The sequence below is a fragment of the Pygocentrus nattereri genome, chromosome 11 (assembly GCF_015220715.1).
Source record: "Pygocentrus nattereri isolate fPygNat1 chromosome 11, fPygNat1.pri, whole genome shotgun sequence".
Lineage (NCBI taxonomy): Eukaryota > Metazoa > Chordata > Actinopteri > Characiformes > Serrasalmidae > Pygocentrus > Pygocentrus nattereri.
Genome location: NC_051221.1, coordinates 3,558,633 through 3,580,212, shown reverse-complemented (window position 1 = coordinate 3,580,212; position 21,580 = coordinate 3,558,633). Strand labels below are relative to the sequence as shown.

Genomic DNA, 21,580 nt, shown 5'->3' with positions numbered 1-21,580 from the left:
ATGCTTTACTAATTGTCTCGTTCACATGCTTTACTAATCGTCTCGTTCGCCTGCTTTACTAATCATCTCGTTCACATGCTTTACTAATCGTCTCATTCACATGCTTTACTAATCGTGTTGTTCACATGCTTTACTAATCGTCTCGTTCGCCTGCTTTACTAATCGTCTCGTTCGCCTGCTTTACTAATCGTCTCGTTCACATGCTTTACTAATAGTCTCGTCCACATGCTTTACTAATTGTCTCATTCACATGCTTTACTAATCGTGTCGTTCACATGCTTTACTAATCGTCTCGTTCGCCTGCTTTACTAATCGTCTCGTTCACATGCTTTACTAATCGTCTCTTTCACATGCTTTACTAATCGTCTCGTCCACATGCTTTACTAATCGTCTCATTCACATGCTTTACTAATCGTGTTGTTCACATGCTTTACTAATCGTCTCGTTCGCCTGCTTTACTAAACGTCTCGTCCACATGCTTTACTAATCGTCTCGTCCACATGCTTTACTAATCATCTCGTTCACATGCTTTACTAATTGTGTCGTTCACATGCTTTACTAATCGTCTCGTTCACCTGCTTTACTAATCGTCTCATCCACATGCTTTACTAATCGTCTCGTCCACATGCTTTACTAATTGTCTCGTTCACATGCTTTACTAATCGTCTCGTTCGCCTGCTTTACTAATCATCTCGTTCACATGCTTTACTAATCGTCTCATTCACATGCTTTACTAATCGTGTTGTTCACATGCTTTACTAATCGTCTCGTTCGCCTGCTTTACTAATCGTCTCATTCACATGCTTTACTAATCGTGTTGTTCACATGCTTTACTAATCGTCTCGTTCGCCTGCTTTACTAATCGTCTCGTTCGCCTGCTTTACTAATCGTCTCGTTCACATGCTTTACTAATAGTCTCGTCCACATGCTTTACTAATTGTCTCATTCACATGCTTTACTAATCGTGTCGTTCACATGCTTTACTAATCGTCTCGTTCGCCTGCTTTACTAATCGTCTCGTTCACATGCTTTACTAATCGTCTCTTTCACATGCTTTACTAATCGTCTCGTCCACATGCTTTACTAATCGTCTCATTCACATGCTTTACTAATCGTGTTGTTCACATGCTTTACTAATCGTCTCGTTCGCCTGCTTTACTAAACGTCTCGTCCACATGCTTTACTAATCGTCTCGTCCACATGCTTTACTAATCATCTCGTTCACATGCTTTACTAATTGTGTCGTTCACATGCTTTACTAATCGTCTCGTTCGCCTGCTTTACTAATCGTCTCGTTCACATGCTTTACTAATCGTCTCGTTCACATGCTTTACTAATCGTCTCGTCCATGTGCTTTACTGATTATCTCGTTCTCTTACTTTACTAATCGTCTCTTTCACATGCTTTACTAATCGTCTCGTTCGCCTGCTTTACTAATCGTCTCGTTCACATGCTTTACTAATCGTCTCGCCCACATGCTTTACTAATCGTCTCTTTCACATGCTTTACTAATCATCTCGTTCGCCTGCTTTACTAATCGTCTCGTTCACATGCTTTACTAATCGTCTTTCAAATGCTTATCTAATCGTCTCGTTCACATGCTTTACTAATCGTCTCGTCCACATGCTTTACTAATCGTCTCGTTCACATGCTTTACTAATCGTCTCGTTCACATGCTTTACTAATCGTCTCGTTCACATGCTTTACTAATCATCTCGTCCATGTGCTTTACTAATCGTCTATTTCACATGCTTTACTAATCATCTCGTTCACATGCTTTACTAATCGTCTTTCACATGCTTTACTAATCGTCTTTCAAATGCTTTACTAATCGTCTCGTTCACATGCTTTACTAATCGTCTCGTCCACATGCTTTACTAATCATCTCGTCCACATGCTTTACTAATCGTCTCGTCCACATGCTTTACTAAACGTCTCGTCCACATGCTTTACTAATTGTCTCGTTCACATGCTTTACTAATCGTCTCGTCCACATGCTTTACTAATCATCTCGTTCACATGCTTTACTAACCATCTCGTCCATGTGCTTTACTGATTATCTCGTTCTCTTACTTTACTAATCGTCTCTTTCACATGCTTTACTAATCGTCTCGTTCACATGCTTTACTAATCGTCTCGTTCACATGCTTTACTAATCGTCTCGTCCACATGCTTTACTAATCATCTCGTTCACCTGCTTTACTAATCATCTCGTCCATGTGCTTTACTGATTATCTCGTTCTCTTACTTTACTAATCGTCTCGTTCACATGCTTTACTAATCGTCTCGCCCACATGCTTTACTAATCGTCTCGTCCACATGCTTTACTAATCGTCTCGTTCACATGCTTTACCAATCATGTTGTTCACATGCTTTACTAATCGTCTCGTTCACCTGCTTTACTAATCGTCTCGTTCACATGCTTTACTAATCGTGTTGTTCACATGCTTTACTAATCGTCTCGTTCGCCTGCTTTACTAATCGTCTCGTCCACATGCTTTACTAATCGTCTCGTCCACATGCTTTACTAATCATCTCGTTCACATGCTTTACTAATCGTGTCGTTCACATGCTTTACTAATCGTCTCATTCGCCTGCTTTACTAATCGCCTCGTTCACATGCTTTACTAATTGTCTCGTCCACATGCTTTACTAATCACCTGTCCATGTGCTTTACTGATTATCTTGTTCTCTTACTTTACTAATTATCTCATTCCCATGCTTTACTAATCATCTCGTCCATGTGCTTTACTGATTATCTCGTTCTCTTACTTTACTAATCGTCTCTTTCACATGCTTTACTAATCGTCTCGTTCACATGCTTTACTAATCGTCTCGCCCACATGCTTTACTAATCGTCTCGTTCACATGCTTTGCTAATCGTCTCATTCACATGCTTTACTAATCATCTCGTCCATGTGCTTTACTGATTATCTCATTCTCTTACTTTACTAATCGTCTCTTTCACATGCTTTACTAATCGTCTCGTTCACATGCTTTACTAATCGTCTCGTTCACATGCTTTACTAATCATTTCGTCCATGTGCTTTACTGATGATCTCGTTCTCTTACTTTACTAATCGTCTCTTTCACATGCTTTACTAATTGTCTCGTTCACATGCTTTACTAATCGTCTTGTTCACATGCTTTACTAATCGTCTCGTCCTCATGCTTTACTAATCGTCTCGTTCACATGCTTTACTAATCGTCTCGTCCACATGCTTTACTAATCATTTTGTTCACATGCTTTACTAATCGTCTCGTTCACATGCTTTACTAATCGTCTCGTCCACATGCTTTACTAATCATTTTGTTCACATGCTTTACTAATTAATGACCAGAACGTAATTAAGCAGTAAAAAAAAGCCAAAAACACACGAAAGTAGCGACAGAAAGAAGGAAACTAATGTAAGACGTAAGAAAGCGAGAAAGTGAGTGAAATAAAAGAAGAAAGGAAGAAAAAATCGCAGTGATTTAAACTCAAACACGGGATGCAGCGGCCGGATACATTTCACACACAGGCACGTGCTGGGCTAAAAAGCCTTCAGTCGTTTTCTCGCGGGAGCGCGCGTTGGTTAGGCTGCGGAAGACGGGAGCGCGCAGCGCGTGGCTGAGCTGAGCGGTGGGCTGGACTTCTGCTGAGGAGAGAGAGAGAGAGAGAGAGAGACAGAGAGAAAACCGAGAGAGAGAGAGAGACAGAGAGAGAAAAAACCGAGAGAGAGAGAGAGAGAGAGAGAGAGAGAGAAAAAACCGAGAGAGAGAGAGAGAGAGAGAGAGAGAGAGCGCGAGCCTCTCAGCTGCAGTGTAAACAGCCCGCTCTCCTGCCATGCTACTGCCCACCGGAGCGCGCGACGAGAGCCGGGGCTTTACGGACTGAGCAGCTCGAGCGCGTGTAAGGCCGGGGGGAGGAGGAGGAGAAGGAATGGAGAGGAGCGAGCAGACCCTGAGCGGGAGGAGATGAGGATGAGGATGATGATGAAGGATCTGCCCCACTTCAGCAGCTAAGAGCCTCCCTCTGCTCTGCACGCGGCCATGGAGAAGACGCTGCACGCGGGCCTGGAGAAGGCGAGCTGGGCGCGCAGGACGGCCCGCTCGGTCCAGAGCTCTGCTCCGGGCTCGGGCTCGGGCTCGGGCTCGGGATCGGGATCTGGATCTGGTTCTGGTTCTCCGGGCCAGGGCTCGATGGGGAGGCGCAGCAGAGCCCAGCTGGAGGGAGTGCTGAGCAAATACACCAACCTCCTGCAGGGCTGGCAGAACAGGTACTGGTCCACTGCCTTGGGCTTTCTTTGGGGGGTTTAGGTGGAAATGATCTCTTTGGGTCAGTCACTTTGAAGAGGCTGCACGTGTGTGAACGTGGAACCTGTACTGTTGAGATCAGGAAAGGGCAGAACCCAAACAGCAGGCAGATCACGGGACATGAACACAGGCAGGAGAGCATGAAGTCCTCAGAGCTGAACTCCGACCACGCATGTGACCCAGCTGTGGTCTGGAGTGACTGTAAAATGAGTCATTTCCCAAATTTCCCTCTTAACTTGATGTTCGAGGTGTAAACAGAGGTTCCGAGTGGGTTTGGTGTGAAGTGGAACCAGGCGTCGCCATGACTACAACACAGATATAGACACTTTATTTACCATCCAGAACCTCCAGAGAACCTACACGAGTCTTCTGAGCTTATATGGAATGTTGATGATGGAAAATCTGGAATAATGAGTTTTCTTTGGGGACTATTTTGCCGCACAGCGCCCTGCATGTCTCCCTCCACCATGAATGGAGTTGAAGTTCTCTAAACTCTCATAAAACAGCGTCTCAGTCATCAGGCAGTGAATTCAGAACCAGTTCATGTAGGAACTTGTGAGGAACTCTGTGAGGAGCTTTTAGAGGGGGACGTCTGGTTCCTATCACCACCACTGGGAACGGTGTTTCGTGTCCAGCTATGCAGGCATTTAGAAAGTTTGGTGGATTCACCGGTTCAGGAAAGTTAGCAGTAAGCTTTAATGAAGGCTGAAGCAGCTGGGCCTGCTGTGTTTAGGGTCAGAACCTCTGTCTGCGTGTTAGAAGTTGTAGTGAAGTTCACAGAAGTTTGAAAAGGGTTAATTTGCACGTCCATTGACTCGTGCAGTGGAGACACGTCTCCTGCCTTAAAGCCAGCTGTGCTCTGGCAGTGCGCTCAGATGAACTGTGCAGGGCGGTTCCTGGTGCATGGGCCCAGGCGCTCGCGTACGCTGGGTCCAGAATGAGGTTAAAGAGTGGTCGGATGTTCTATGTGGAGGGTAAACGTGGTGCAGCTCATCTTTGGCTGCAAATAACTTTATAAAATGCTAAAAGTCAGTGTTGCCCTGCTCCTCCGGCGTTCCCTCTGAAGAGAGGGTGTTAATAGTGAGTCAGTGCTGCAGTGACAGCCTCGACTCTTCTGGGAAGGCTTTACACTAGAGGTTGAACATTGCTGTGAGGATTTGATAGAGCGTTAGTGAGGCCAGGTGCAGATGTTGGGTGACTAGATATGAACCATACGAGATCATAACTGTCTTCTCTCCTGCTGGGATTGTCCTGCGTCCCCCACCGTCACTTTTAGTGAAGTGCCTTCTTTGAGAACGCAGAACCGATGTAGCTGCTTCGTGTAGCCATGTCAGCTTTAACGGTCGATGCAGTCTGAATCGTTTTCCTACAACTTGCAGTAAGGAAAGGATGGCGGCTGTCTAGTTCAAGCAGATGGGCAGGTTTAAATGGACTAGTGTCCATGTAATATTTCAAGGACTAAGTGTTTGTGTTTTACTGCTGGTTAGGGTTACAGTAGGTTACAGTAAGGTTGTGTGAACAGTAGCCAGTTTGGGTTACAGCACCACCTTAATTAAAAATGAAATCAGAACTTTTTCCCCTCTGGTCCACCGATTTGATGAGATTTTTAAGATATGGCCCTTTTACCGGTCGAGTTTCACGCCACTGATTTATTAGCTGGCTTGTCGGAATCCTTAGGAGCTTATTTGGACGCGGCTGCATGTGAAGGTGGGACAGAGTCTCACAGACGGATGAGAAGATGATGAACTGGTTGGAAGCGAGTCGCTGTACCTTTGGTTCCTGAATGGTTCTTGGCTCGGCCGTTCGGTTCTGGGAAGAACCCTTAAAGGCAGTCCAGTTCCACTCCCGCCATCACAGACCGTCACTTGGAAGCAGGTTCATCTTCTTCTCGAGAGTGTGTAAGACTTTGTCCCGGAAGCCCACGGGCTTTGCGTTGTACTTTTTTAGCATGACCTGTGACCTGGTCTTTCCGATTTGGAGGTGCGCCGGCTCTGACGTCATGGCACAGCAAAAAGAACTGCTGTAGAACCATCGGTATAGCAGTCCAGTTTGGTGGAGAGTCTTTCTGCTGCATGGAGGTTCCTTAAATTTAAACTTTAGACATTCTTCACCGTCCCACACCTCGTTTATGAAGACGGATCTTTAAGGAACCTTGCACCAAGCGGTTCTTTAGGACCCGAAAGCCTTTCTTCTCTGACGTTGCTCAACGAAACCCAGGACTTTACCCAGTGTGTAGCAGCAGTGTAATGATAGGCGGGCTTCACGTGGTTTTTGTGTGATGTTTAAGGTGCAGAAGAGAAAAAGAAACGGCGGCTTTTATTTCACTTTTATGCTTTTTATTTAATCCAATAACTAGAAAATCTGATTTTGTCAGTAATCCGATCAACACGTTTGCCTGCACTTGGGTAATCAGATAACGGGGAAACTCCAGGTCTTCGTGAGTCAGACAGTAATCAGATTTCTGCTCTACGACCAGCCGATAAACTCTCAGAAGAAGACGCGACGTAAAAGCATTGAGCCTCTTTACCTGAACATACGAACATGTATCATATAGAAAATGAAGGATGTTGAAATCCTTCATTTCGTCAAGGAGTGTTTGGTTTCAGCTGCTCTCGTGGCGACGCTGCTCGCTTATTTCCGGTACCAGTGCTTTACTTAGTGCTTAATTCAGTCTGACGTTGTCAGAAGATCAACATTACGAAGGAAAAAAGTTCTGAGCATTTCTAAAGTCATTTTGACTGTAAACTTCAGACCAAACCTTTTTCAAAGAGGGCCAGATTGTGCTGTCAAAATACCTGTGAGCTAAAATCTGATTCATAAGTGCTAACATGTCAGTGCGTGGATCCAGAGCTTTCGGTGGTGTTTCGCTTCTCTCGCTATTTCAGTTTTACTAAAGACGGCAAGCGTGGCTTAATAAGGCCGGCACCCCGCTGACTGTCGGCCCGCTGCTGGTCCACCCTCGGACCACTCAGATTACCGCTCTGCCTACAAGCTCTGACTAGTTTTAACCTCCTCAGACAGATTTTAAATGAGACTTTTATTTTAGAAAATAAACTTACGCCAAACAAGTGAGAGAAAGAAAATAAAATGGTAAAAATGAAATAAAATGATTTGCTGTTGCCGCCGACGCTGTACGACATTAAAATGACTTGCTTAAACTGATTTAGAGGATTACTGAAGAGAGGAAGGAAGGAAAAATAAGTGAATGGGACTGAGTGGAAAATGTCTAATGCTCTACTTAAACACTGGTGGGCCGCCTGGAAATCGCTGAGCAAAACACCAGTGGACCACCGGCTTCGCCGTCAGTGGGCCGACGGTGGCCCACTGTCAGGGCAACTGTGCTATTGCACTCTAGTCCACGGAGAGCAGATACAGCGTCCGAAACCACGGAGTCAGTTCTGTTAGAGATCCCGACCGTCTCCACATGCTTCGCAGCTGTAGGCAGCAGTTAGCACCGTGCTAATTGGCGGGGTAAATTATTCCTTTAAGCGAATGGCTGCCACCTGTCCGAGGTCTGCTGGAGCGGGCTTGCAGGGCAGGGCGTGCTTGTGTTGGCACAACAGGCCGAGGCTGCCTCCGCCTCAGTGAGCTGGACTCGTGCCATAGCCGGAGGAAGCGAAGAGAATGGCACCGGCGCTCACGCTCTGCTAACGAGATCAGAGAGAGCTTTCCTCCTCTCTGAATTTGCTCCGAGATACGCTTTCCGCTGCCTGTTGTCTCTTTTATTCCCCCCTCGGCTAAAGGAGACGGAGAAAGCCGACCCGCTGACCCTTTAACTGGAGCTCCTCGTCCAGCCGGGCGTGTGAGCAGAGAGCCATGTCCTTGGGCTAGCGCCGTTATTAGGCCAGCGTGGCCCAGTTCTTCCTGCCGCACTGTTTCACCAGCTCCAGCGCTGCTGCCTCTCTCCCTCTGGGAGGATATCTGATCGGCTCCAGTGCGGCGTGTCGGGAATGTTTTCTCAGGCACATTGTTCTGATAAATCCCACGAACTTGAGTCACCCGCACGCGGCCGTTGGTTACAGCAGTAGTTTGGCCAGAAATCAGGTTTTCACAATTGTCCTCTTAGTCCAGGCGCAGCCAATTAGCCGAGGCCTGTTCGGGGTCTGAAGTGCTGCTTTAGCTTCAGCGCTGGAGTGAAGAGGCTAACGTAGCTAAGAACTAATATTAGCTTATGGAGCCTGGCGTTGGGCTCCTGCTTCCCTAGATGTTCACTCGTCTCACACCGCATCCAGTCATATGTGGTTTCGGATGGGATTCAGGCTTTAAGGTGGGCAGTGCCGCTTTGCTAGGCTTTCCGTGTGTTGGGTTGTAGAAAGGTGCTAGTTTAATTTTATTCATGATTTGTATCTGTGGTTAATTTAGTTTCCTGTAGATACCGCGTGTTTAAAGATTAGCATGCCAGCCTGCTCTGTTTGGACAGTACGAAGTTTTATATTTGTATGTATTTTTGGAATTTTGTGTGTAAAGTAGCATTTTTTTCTTCATTGGTTTCAGAAGTGGGATTGAATATTATTAAATATGATTTCGTCCTGAGCAGAGGTGGACGAAGTACACAAACCATGTCCTTGGGTTAAAGTAGAGACCCCCTTTAGACCTCCACTGGAGTAAAAGTACTAAAGTATTTCCCTTCAAATGTACTTAAGTATAAAGTAAAAGTACTAAAAGAGTAATTCTGGCTCTGATGTCCTGTTATCATTTTTATAACCAGACTGGCTTCATGAACTCATTTCAGGTGAAAGTCCTCCAGCGTCTCTCTTGGTAAACCAGTCTTTTAATAGAACGTCATTAATTAGTGACGCTGACGTCTATTAAAATGATCAGAAGCACAAAACACTGAAGGTAAACAGTTTCCATCAGGGAGAACCGAGTGGCTCTGAAATCACTTTTTACACACAAGCAAAGTTTCAGTTTCAGATTTATTTACAACTTAGTTCCAAGTTTAAGTTGAATAAAAACTGGCTTTAAACTCAGGATCACAGATGAGCTCCTTTACTATGTTGATCTGTAGGCGTCTGTTCATAAACATAAACCAGCCCAAACTCATTTACTATAAAATGAAATGGTGTTTGTAGAAATTCAGAAAAAAGCCGCGTCAGTCACGACTACATATGTGGACGTAAGACGCCTTTCCTGAAGAGGAAGCAGTGATTGTGCTTGCTATAGTATCAGTGATGGGTACTCGGGTGTAGCTAAGTGGTTGCTATTTAACTCAGTTTATTGCTAGAGTGTTGCTATGCAGTTGCTGTGGTATCTTTTGGTGGTTGCTAGGGTGTTGCTGCGGTGTCCCTGGTGGTTGCTAGGATGCTGCTAAGTAGTTACTATGGTAACCCAGCTAGTTGCTACACAGTTGCTATTTTATCCTTGCTGGTTGCTAGGGTGTTATGAAGGGGTTACCGTGGGTATTCCAGGTGGTTGCTAGGATGTTGTTATGGTGTCCCTGGTGGTTGCTAGGATGTTGCTAAGTGGTTGCTATAGTATCCCTGCAGGTTGCTGGGTTTTGCTAAGTGGTTACTATGGTAGCCTAGCTGGTTGCTATGCAGTTGCTAGTGGTTGCTACAGTGTTTCTAAGCAGTGGCTGTGGTATCTGTTGGTTGCTGGAGTGTTTTTAGGCAGTGGCTGTGGTATTCCAGGTGGTTGCTGGGGTGTTGCTAAGTGGTTGCTTTGTTGCCATGCCAACTTAAATAAAATGAATTGAAAATGAAGTAATTCGCTCATGTTTGGAAAATGAGCGGCACAAGAGTGGCATTTTCTCTGAAACTCTGCTTAAATGCTAGCGGAACACGTGGAAAACGATGGGCAAGACGCTAGTCGGCCACAAGCTTTTCCATCACTGGACCAACTCTCTCTTGCTATTTGGGTGGTTTAAGTGAACAAAGTAGATTGTTAGCCTCTCGGAAACGGTTGCAGCTACATGGACGATATAAAAGTGTTTACTGAGTTTTTATGTTTCTGAATTGTAATATCGCGGCACCGTTGCCACTGCGGCTCCAGCAAGTCTGTGTTTTAGCTGGAATAGGTGTTGCTGGTAAAATGACAGTGTTAACCTGCTTGTCTGTGCCTGTGAGTGGAGTCAGGTGGGATTTGTTAGCTCTTTACTTTGGACAGGCTTCTGGCTAACCACCAATAATTGGAGCTGTGCGCTGTACATGTGAAAAAACTAATAACGGAGCATCTCCTCCGGTCCACAGCGCGTCCAGGTCCTGCATGTTCCTCGCCGAGGTTACAGTACATTGCATCACACAAGCTAGTTTTCATATTGAGCTACTAAATATTTCCACCTTTGCTCGAGGGAAGCTGCTGCAAATTCAAAGGCGAGTAAAAATAGAAAAACATATTTCTCGATTTATAACTGGCAGTCCTGCACATCATGTGACTCGGGGAGGCCTAACTGGCGGCTGGAAATGCCAAAGACATTGGCTTAAAAAATAAAGAGTCCACGTTTTTGAGACGTGTGGGTCATCTAGGCCCACAGTTTTGCGCCATGCCAAGTGGTGAAGTGTGAGCTTGTTAGCTAGTGTAACCTCACAGCTCAAGTGCTGAAGCTAAAGCAGACCTGAGACACCAGACGTGACTGACGGGCTACATTCGGGGTGGGTGTGGTGGATTTTTCTGTGTGCTTTCGTTTGAACGCAGTGGCTGGAGAGCCCAGCAGACGAGGCTTTCTCCTCAGACAGAAAACAGGGAGGTGAAGAGTAACGCAGCAGAAATGTGAGATGGAGATGGACTCTGACGGGTGTGCAGTTGTGTGTGGACTGTTGCGGTGTTACTGAGTGTTTCCGTGATTAGAGGTGACTGGCTGGCTGTGAAGAGGAAGTGTGTGTCGTTCTACAGATGAAGGAATGGAATGTACCTATTGCTTTAAAGGAAATGCTTGCAGAAGAATCGAGTGTGTGCAATGTATTCAGTTAGCCAAGACTTGTTAGGTGACTGAAGTTACTCTCACAAGCCCCAAAGTTGTGAATATCACCAGGCGCTTTGATGCCGAGAACCACCTGCTTTAACTGGAAGAGGCCGTTGGCCGAAGTGACCGGTCCAAAACCTTTATTTTTGCATGATATGGAAGGGCAGGCAGATTTTAAAATGGTGCTTCAAGAAAAACAGACCCACATGAAACAGTGTTATGTCTGGTGGCTGTACGCAGCGAAATCCAGTTAATGCTTCAAATAAAACTCCTGAATAAAGTATTTTACAAGCAGAACATGGTGCAAATAAATGACATGAAAAGGTAAAATATTCAGACACAGTGCCACAAAAGTCAGACGGATTCGTTGTGTGTCTAAAAGAGGGCTAGCCAAGACTATTTGATTTGGCCTGCTTGAGTTACCCTAACCCCACCCCCTCACCCAATGAGAGAACTAACGTATTTCATACTGTATTTCACCTATTAAATATATATTCCTTCCTAATTCTAATAATAAAATAAGTAATTTTATAAAATACAAATAAAATTAAAAAATAAAAATGTTATTTGTAGCCTTCCCCACTTCTTTATTTGTAATATTCTGTGTTTTTTGCCCTCCGCCCAGCACCCCTGGTCTGGAGTTCTAGTTCTTGGGTCATGGTCAAATGGTCATTTCAATCACCAGGTCAATGCCAGAGATACCAGTGGTTAGTGGAGTGAGTTCATATTGCATGTAAAAACTGAACGGAGGGCAAAAAAAATGTTACATTTGCACCACCTGGAAAATCTTGAGCCAAAAAAATTGCAGGAATAATTCAAACTGGGTGCGTAATGACCTTAGGAATTCTCACCCTGAAGAAAAAGGCGAATTCTTTTGGCTTGATGAACCGTTTCGCCCACCATCAGATGGAGGAGATCCACCACTGGTTTTCCAGACAGGCTTGGCCATGTGTGGGAAATGATTGTGATCTGCTAAAATAATTGCGATTAGGCACTTGTGACAGAAATCAATAGAAACGTTTGTTATCGAAAACGTATTTTATTATGATGCGAAAATGACAAGTGTGTGTCATAGTGGGAAATTTCTGTATTAGAGCTGTGGTCACCAGCCATGGTTCCTGCAGAGTCTAGCTCCAACCACAACCTGCCACACCAGCTCCAGCTCATTAACTTCTTGGGAGGTTCTTGCTTGATGTTAGGTAAGGGAGGCTGCAGCATGTTGGATGCTGGTTGATGCTGGACAGTAGACTTCCAGGAGGAGGGCTGGTGACCACTGCCTTATCTACCTGTTACTCAGAGCCTGGTAATGGATGCTGTCATTGTAGATGTCCATGTATGTGTGATGGTGTGAAAGGCTTGTTCTCTGTTTTATATACGAGGCTAAATGCTCGGTGTGCATTAGAGCCGATAGAGAGAGAGTCTCTCTTTGCAGTGGCCTGTACTCCTAGAAAATAAGCCTCTCCATCACACTCTGCCCTTTTTGTGCACTGAGGCCTTTTTGCTGCCTGCTTTTACTGTAATCCTCCACTCAGCCTGACGGGTTGCTTTGTAAAGCGCGACTGCTTTCTTCAGCGAGACGCCTGCCTGGACCTTCAGAGGGTAGAGGGTCTTATTTTGCTTTGTGAAATAGAGCTGGTTCCTTTATATGAGGCATACATAATGTATGGATGTGAAATAGGTGCATGGACATCTTGTCCACTATCATTGTACTCCTTCTAGGGTTGTTCAGACTAGCCTGAAAAAACCCTCCTGAGGCTAGGGCACCAAGGAGGGATCAGGGCTGTTCTTGTACACCTTGCTGTCTGGGTGCCTTACTGTGGCGATATATGATACGACCACCGGAACCCGGAGAATGATGGCAGTGGTGGGAGCACACATATCTAGCACTTGCGCTTATTTCTCTACATTTGTGTTCCCACAGAAGTGTGTGGATTTGTGAAAATGGGGGGTGTTTTTCAATGTCTCACAATATATCCAATGTCATAACGTCAGGATACAGTCTGGCAGCAGTGCAGTTGTCATTCGATCTAGTGCAGCGCTGCTGCCAATAATAGCCAGACTGTTCACATCAATCAGAACACTAGATTTACATAAACACAACCAACACTGCGACGACCTTCGCTATAAAGCACTCGTCCACTCGCCACAGGCATGACGTCTGCACAGTGAAGACCACCTAACGAAGTTCAAATCAAACGTGATGTCGATAAAAAAATAACACAGTAAACTTAAAACCTGTCAGTCATTGTAGGCTAAAGCATACTGCCACGTAGGGCTGGGTGATATGGCAGAAGTATCGCAATACATTCAACGCTCATATTTTATATCATGGCACGATACCTAAATATAGTGACGCACAGACACAAGGCACTACCAAAAAAATGACCGTACCGTTAAAAAAAACTCATGCAGAGTGATTTTTATTCAGTATTTTACCTCACTGCGCAACCCAGTTAAACGAGATGCTCTCAGTCAGTGTTTTTAATAAGACGTACACTTGATCAGTGTTTTAGAAGTGCTGACGATATCCACAATTCCCTCAGAAAAGCTACTGTTTGTCACGGTAATCATTACAGCTTTGTCTACGTAGATAATGTATCTTTGATAGTTACCAATAGCTTAGAGAGAAAGCCGGTCCTGAGCTCAGAAACTGCTATAAACAAAAGTCCCTGTTTATACCCTGAGAATTGAACTGAATTCAGAGCCATCAGCCAACTGTGAAACACTCACATACATGCACACTAGTGAACACGCGCACTAGGGGGCAGTGAGCACACTTGCCTGGAGCAGTGGGCAGCCCTATCCACGGTGCCTGGGGAGCAGTTGGGGGTTAGGCGTCTTGCTCAAGGGCACTTCAGTCACAGACTGTCAGCCGAGGGGATCGAACTGGTGCCTGCTTCTACTTAAATGCCTGTGGATCATTTCCCTCTTGGCTTTGATGACTCAATGCCTGGAAGTAGACATTTCCATTGATATTTTGACTTTTTAGGGTCGTTAAAGTAACAAAGCATGTAATTTGCAGACTGAAAACTCTTCAGTCTGCAAGTTTGTAAGTTGGTTTCTGGCTTTGGAAATGGGTACAAAATGACACTGTGTTCTGTTTTCTGTTGCGGTCTCATATTTACATGTTCTCACCTTTTCACCATAGCTGGAGTTTTACATTCAAAGCACACGGTGCGCCGCTAAAGAACGGAAAGCTTGTGGTTGCTTAATAGTGACTGGAGGGCTGAATTGAGTTTAACTGTAGTTTAGAACAGGCGAGCATTACCCGAGGAAGGACTGCAGCACCAGTGTAGCTGCGGTTATTCAGGTACCCTGTTAGTTAGATGGCTAATGACCCCGGTGCTTGTGTTGTGTTTGGTACTGAACTTCTGTAGTTGTGTTAGTGTTGACACGGAGCTCAATACAGTAGACGGTAACCACTCCAAGTCATTAGTCTGCTAAGATAGTGTTTGGCACTGGTCAGCGTTTGGCAGAAGTTGGTCTTATGGCTTAACGTTAAAGGATCATGTGAAGATTCTGCTAGTCTATTTTTTTTATTATTAAGCTGGCGCTTATTTGTTTCTTCAAATTGTTGTCTGTTGTGCTTGGACTAATCTGCTCGATATTGATTTATTGACCCTTTTACTGTGGTCAGTGGTGATTGTGATTGTTTCTGGTGCGTCAAGATGCAGTTTGACTCTGTAGTAGAACAATATGCACAAGCATACAGCGTAACACAGTATGACCTGCGTTGTACAATGTACAACTGTGGAAAATTACACAATAATAATAATAATAATTACTGTGGAAGGGGCGGGATTTGGAAACGGGAGGCAAGAGGGTGTTTTCAGAATATGCATCATCATGCAAACTCATTAACCTTTCCGTAAAGAGTGTTTTAGGGATGATCATGAGCCTTTCTTTAGTAGAACCTTGGGCCAAACAATATTTGACAATATACAGGGATTTATCTGATATCAGAATGATGTGTTTCAAATGTAAATCATCACAGATCAGTGCAGTGAGCTGTAAACAGGTTAAATGATCATAAAGTTTATTATGTAGTTCTACAAGGTCTCAGTCTGAACCTCCTCCAGCTGTACGGACGACATCAACACCACAGTCAAACTCATCCCAGACTGGACTGAGCGTGTCGGGCGTCGCTGCTCTCACGGCTCTTTCAGTGGGATTTCGGAGATCATCCAGTGCTGTGGAACCAGCGCCGAACGCTCTGAGCTGCTGGAGCTTCACTGCTGATGAAAATCCCGCTGCCCAGTTCTGACGGATTCACTCTGATTGACGTGGAGAACGCAGAACGTTCTGCTCAGGGGTCTCAGCTCCTCTCAGACTGAAGGAGCCAGTCAGAAACTCTATGACCCCCTCTTACAGTTGGATTGTGATTGGTTCCTCGGCGCCTCATGGCTGTAAAAATATGGTGCTTTGAAATCGGATGAACCTGTTTGAATCACCCTGCGTTGGCGTGGCAAGCACTACAAAGGGTGTAGCAGCTGCCACTCCTTCGATCTGCCCTTGATGCATGATCAAACAGGGATGAGCACTGTACTGTCTTGTTAGAATATCTGTCATTTGTGTAAGGGATAATGCACATACATACACACGTGTGAGTAGGTGTTATGGATTGTTAGTGTATATGATATGAATTTTGCCCACAGTTCCCAAAACTGCGTAGGCCTCAGGATCAGTCTAAACTCTGGGAGCTGAAGAAGAGCATCTGATCTGGTGTCTGTGCATTAGCTAGATTGGTAACTATGGTTGCACATGTTGCTACTGGGGACCAAACCTGGATCGTAGTGCATTGCAAGGTTGCCGTGGCACCCGAGCTTTGAGTTCTGGACCACTCGAGTCCGGTTGCCAGGACGATGGTAGAAGATTCAGCATCTTGTGGCGGCAGGTCAGTAATCTGATGCTCCTTTTAACCCAAGGCGTTAGAAGAGCTTATTAGTCTCATTTAGAGGCTGCTTTTTAGTGCGAGGTGCGTCACAAACTCTAACCCCCAAATTCACGTGTGTGAAAACAGTACTTCTTTTATTTAAACTTGTTTTGATTTTGTCTAAAGTGAAGATGAAAGTTAGATTCATCATCAAGTCACTACTGAAACAGAGTTTTAGTCTGTAGGTGGAGCCTTATTTTAGCCACACCCCTGCATTTCAGAGCAGGCTGTGAGGCTTCATCCCTGTCCCTCATGGCCACATGTTGAGCGGTTAGATCCCATTGTTCTGAAGTAAATGTGTCTCAAAGTCTGAAAATCAGTGTGGAACATTAAGAATCGTCAGTACCAAAAACTGAGATTTCCTCCAAATAAGTAAACCGTTTTGTGTTTTATGCTTTTATGTGTGAACAGCTGTCCAAAGCTGTGTTTTCTGGTCAAGTACTAGCTGCGTTTTTTGAGTTCTGATCAAAATGAACCCAAAGTGGTCACTACTGAAACATTTGGTGAAGTTTTGAAAGTGTTCTGATTGTTTTGGTACTGACAAAATGGAATGTTCAATCATTTGTTTTAATAGAATAAATGCATTTATAAAGGGCTGAATCGGTTAAACGACCCAAATGTGTTTTTAACTTTTGATTATATATATTTTGCCATTACAGACTTTTTCATGGCACGGTGTATATATACATACTGTTCTAGATAAACTGACCGAGGCAGAACCGTTCCCAGTGGTGGTGATAGGAACCAGACGTCCCTCTAAAAGCTCCTCACAGAAAGTTCCTACATGAGCTGGTTCTGAATTCACTGCCTGATGACTGAGACGCTGTTTTATGAGAGTTTAGAGAACTTCAACTCCATTCATGGTGGAGGGAGACATGCAGGGCGCTGTGCGGCAAAATAGTCCCCAAAGAAAACTCATTATTCCAGATTTTCCACTGTTTTCCATCATCGACATTCCATATAAGCTCAGAAGACTCGTGTAGGTTCTCTGGTGGTTCTGGATGGTAAATAAAGTGTCTATATCTGTGTTGTAGTCATGGCGACGCCCGGTTCCCATCACCACCACTGTAACGTTGTTTTTTGGAAAGCTGCTTTTACCTTTGCTGCGGTCATTATTTGCCTGAAAACTTGGATATCATGGACGTTGCTTGAGTTTACCACTTTATATTCATGAGTCTCGGCCAGATTCATGAATAGACCATATAAAGTGCAGCGTTTTGTGCCTGAGTTTATGAGGAACGTTCAGACGCTCTGCAAAAGCACGGTAAAGATGCTTTATTCTAGAAACAGCTGCCTCCTCTGCTTCATTTACTCGCTCTGCTGCTCTGAGAGACGTTTCTGACCGCAGGTTGTGTTTGTGCTCTGTAACGGAGACCCAGACTGGAGCAGTCTGGCACAAACCTGATGAATCAAACTGATGAATCAAGCTGCTGGCTGCAGCACTGAATGGCTCCAAGCGGGGAGCTCGGCGTTGGCTCCCCACAGTTACTCGGCGCCGAGTGCTGGAAGATCTCTGTGGTTTTTGTAGTTTCATTTATTCTGATGTGCAGCTGTGGTCCCTGTGGCCGAGTTGGGCTGGACCAGCTTAGTATACAGTACTGTGCAAAAAGCTTTAAAGGCCTCAGGACGTTTTTTTGAAATTTTTATTTTGACCATTGTATTGCTGCATGAAAAAAAAACACCATAGGTCATTAGAATGAATGTGAAGCAGTGGAAATGAAGCTGGCTTCTTTGAGGAAAGGGCAGGAAATAACTAACCTAACACACTGACATACAGAAAATCTCTTGTAAAGTGTATTAATGTTATCTGTGTTTATTATAATTGATCTATTAGTTCGCTTTAGAACGAATTAACACTTACTGGCCAGGTAAACAGCTTTTTTCCTCCTAAAACCTTTGCAAAGTGTTATAGGGCTTGACTGATACAAACATTTTAAGAAGCCAAAGGGTAAAATAACTGGTAATATTGGAAACTCCAGCAGTTTTAGTTAAAGGACGCTTTACGCTCTGAAATAATTGTAAGTTCTCAATAGTTACACTTGTTAAACTCAATAAAACCCAGAGTGCCAAAAAATATAAGCGTTGATGTTTTTTCTCATAGGAAATGATTGGTGGGATTTTTGGGACATTCAAGTCCAGCTGCCCCAAGTGATGTCACAATGCAAATCAGTCCCACAGACACTCACAGCGTCATGGACAGCAATAACAGCACAAATAATGAGTTTAAGGTGGCACTGAATTTAAGATGTAATAGCACTTACGATGGCAGTGAATTTAAGATATCAGTAAATATAAGGTGGAACTGCATTTAAGGTGGCAGGGAATTTGAAGTGCGTTGAACTTCAAAATATTTAGCATATTTAAGGTATTAGGAAATTTAAGGTGGCGTTCTATTGAATTTATTTGTAAATTTAAGGTGGCACTGTATTTAAGGTGGCAGTGGTTTTAAGGTAGCAGTTTATGGTAGCACCTAGAAACACATTACCATCTACCTCGGGTACTGCCGCAACCACTTAGCAACATGTTGGCAACACTAACAACCATCAACCGTCTTCCACCATTTTAACGTAATCAGCTGCCTTTTTTAAGCCAACTTAAAGTTCGTTCATGAACTTTCCCTTTCTAGAGTTTTATGTGTTGTTAGAATTGCATTTGTATTAGAGCTAATTAGAGAGAATCTTTTAACCCATGAGCACAGTTAATTAACGCCATATTTGTTAGTCATTAATGTATTTTTCTATGGCGACTCTAATGTTGTTGAATAATTCTGCTCATTCTGTCCTCTCGCATAGCGATAACAAAAATAAACTGCTTTAAAAATGGGGAAATTCTTTAGGATCAGATGTCATTACGTAAGATATAGTTATGCGTATTAAAGAGTTATTTATTTGAATCGTTTGGCATCCCTAATTTGGATGCACTGATTGTGTTATTGTCGAGACCAAAAGAGCTCTCTGTCCTCCGCTCCAAAGTTCCCGATGATGTGGAAAAAACGTTACTAATTAATTAAAGTCACATCAAAGTTTTGCTTTTAATTTAATCTGTTTTCTAATTTGAAAAGAGTAGCAAAGTAAGAGTTGAAAAAGCGTTCTTGCAAAAGTTAAAAAGAAGCGAAGGATCAATCTTGCAAAAAAAATAAAAAATCAGTCAGATGAAAAGACCAAACTTCAGCCGCAGGCTCGGTTCGAAGGGAAGAAAAGGCGTCTTTATTAGTTCCAACGTGACAAAGTTGGCGCCCGAAAGCCAAAATATACAGACACTTCAAAAACCATACGTTTTATACCACCTATGAGCGAAAACATCACCCCTCCCTGGGGTGGGAAGGGTGAGATCATCGCTCCACCTATTCTTGATACATCCTGAAATCACCAATCAATAGAACTGTTCTTCTAGCTTTCTTAGGAACCTTTGTTTCCTATATTTTATATAATTCCCTTATCCTGGCACATGAGGTCTTCTTTGATTGATGGGCTGGCTTCTACCGGTTCTTATCTGTTTTACTTACTAACGGCAGGCTTGTTTTCGCTGAATGGGCAACACTTCTCAAGGCTCCTAGGCCAGGCGCACCCACCGTCAAAGATCTCCTTTCATAATCTACACTATCTGCTCCTGGAACGGAAAGCCCATATTTGGAAGTTTTGGGCCTGCTGTCTGCCTGCCTCAGTGAAATACTTATAGGCCTGTCTGTCTCTGTTTTATGCTCATAACTCTGTCTTGAATCATTTCTGAGGTAATGATTACTACAAAACCTTTATTAAAAGGTGGTTTAAGGACATATTTCAAAAATAAGAGCACAAACCTTTAACTGAACCGTGATTCTCATCACTGAGTTGTCCCTTTAGAAATGTGTGTAATATTGTTTACGCGCGTGTTTTGTCAGTACGGATGAACGTGTGTCAGTGTGGGCTGATGTTATCAGTGTATCGGTCGGGTCCTGGTCTTATTAGACGTGTTTGTTTAGGCATGCTGTGCGGCAGTTCCGCGTTCCCTTCCTGCTCGTGTCGGGTTCGACTGGGTGTAAAGTTTACTGGAAACGCTGCTGAAAGTTAAACATTGACTTGGTGTGTTGGGTTGGTGTATGTGTAATGTGGAGGCCCTGATTGGCCCTGTCCCAATCCCCCCCCACATTCCCTTGACTCTCCCCACTTTTCTGCGCTCTGTCCTGCTGCTGGGTGATGCGTCACCCATATTGATAACTGGTGTCACGTTTAGTGTTAGCAGTGATGATCGTAGGCCCCAAAGCCAGAGTAGGTCATCTGGAGGGTTCCTGGTGGGCTGGTAATGTTTTGTACCGTTTACTCTGATCTAAAATGCATAGGATCTGATCTTAAAGGCATAGGAACACTCCGATATATGTAACATACATATGTGTGTATGCAGCAGTTTAAGGGGTAGACGAGTGGCCGTCTCCTCAAGCTCTTCAGCCTTGTTGACTGTAACTCCTGCAGTGAAGAGAGATTAGATGAAGATGAAGTTCTTATTCTTGTATCCCGTTCCGCCTTAAATGATGCAGCACTTGTTTGGTCGCGAGACTGTAACTGGTGCACTGATTTAAGGTGGAACAGAAATTCCAATAGGAAGCCAACACGTCCACTGGATCGATAAGGGCAGCACCCCGCTGACCGTTTTCTGCTGACGGTTCACCTTGGACCACCCAGATTACTGTCCCGAATCCAAAAATAATGACTAGGCCTGATATAAAATCATTTTATGGAAAATGTTGTTGCTGTCGCTGAGCTGGATTTCGATGATTACTAAAGAAAGAAAGGAAGGAAGGAAAAATAAGTGAGTTAGGCTGGTGGGCCACCTGGAATTCACTCAGCAGAACACCAGTGGACCACCAGCTTCGCCATCAGTGGGCCGACAGCGCTATCAGGGATCAGCCTCAGGGTTATCAAATGAAGCATGGTAAAGTGGTACCATCCAACCATCCTGTTTTTCTCAGTGTAGCGTAGAAATAATAAAGAAGAGCTAAGAGTAGGAGAAAAGGAGAAGTTCACAGGTTTTGGGAAAAATTGGGTTGAACAAAGGCGATGATGTGTATGTTTGTTTGTGTGTGTGTGTGTGTGTGTGTGTGTGTGTGTGTGTGTGTGTGTATAACAGGAGCAAGGCAGTTAGAGTTTAAGGTGGGCTGATCTGCACCATATAATTTCCGCCCACTCCGGCCCTGCTAGGCCTGGATATCTGGTATTGGACCTGATTACTTGCATCACAGTAAATGTGTCAAAGTACCCAAACTTCACCTTCAGCACTGTTTTCTATGAAGTTTACTCAGTGCTGAGAGTCTGTGGCTGAAGACTGAGTGTTTGAGTTTCCACTGAATTCCGCTATCATTCAGAAGCTGCTGAACATTCCACTCGTGTGTCCAGTTACTTTTGAGCTGCTAAATCAGTCATTTTCAACATCCAGATATTTATGGACCTGACCGTATATCTGTGGGATTTCCGGGA

The 21,580-nt window shown here is 44.2% G+C and overlaps 1 protein-coding gene across 1 annotated transcript in view; it reads left to right on the top strand.

Annotated features, from left to right (window-relative positions):
- The first annotated feature begins 3,744 nt into the window (after positions 1-3,744).
- The window catches only part of LOC108412619 (oxysterol-binding protein-related protein 10), a 76,589-nt gene continuing 58,753 nt past the window's right edge, over positions 3,745-21,580 (top strand). Inside the window, exon 1 of the mRNA XM_017684713.2 lies at positions 3,745-4,259. Coding sequence (XP_017540202.2) covers positions 4,033-4,259 — 227 coding nt within the window. The 5' untranslated portion in view covers positions 3,745-4,032. The remainder of the gene's footprint in view (positions 4,260-21,580) is intronic.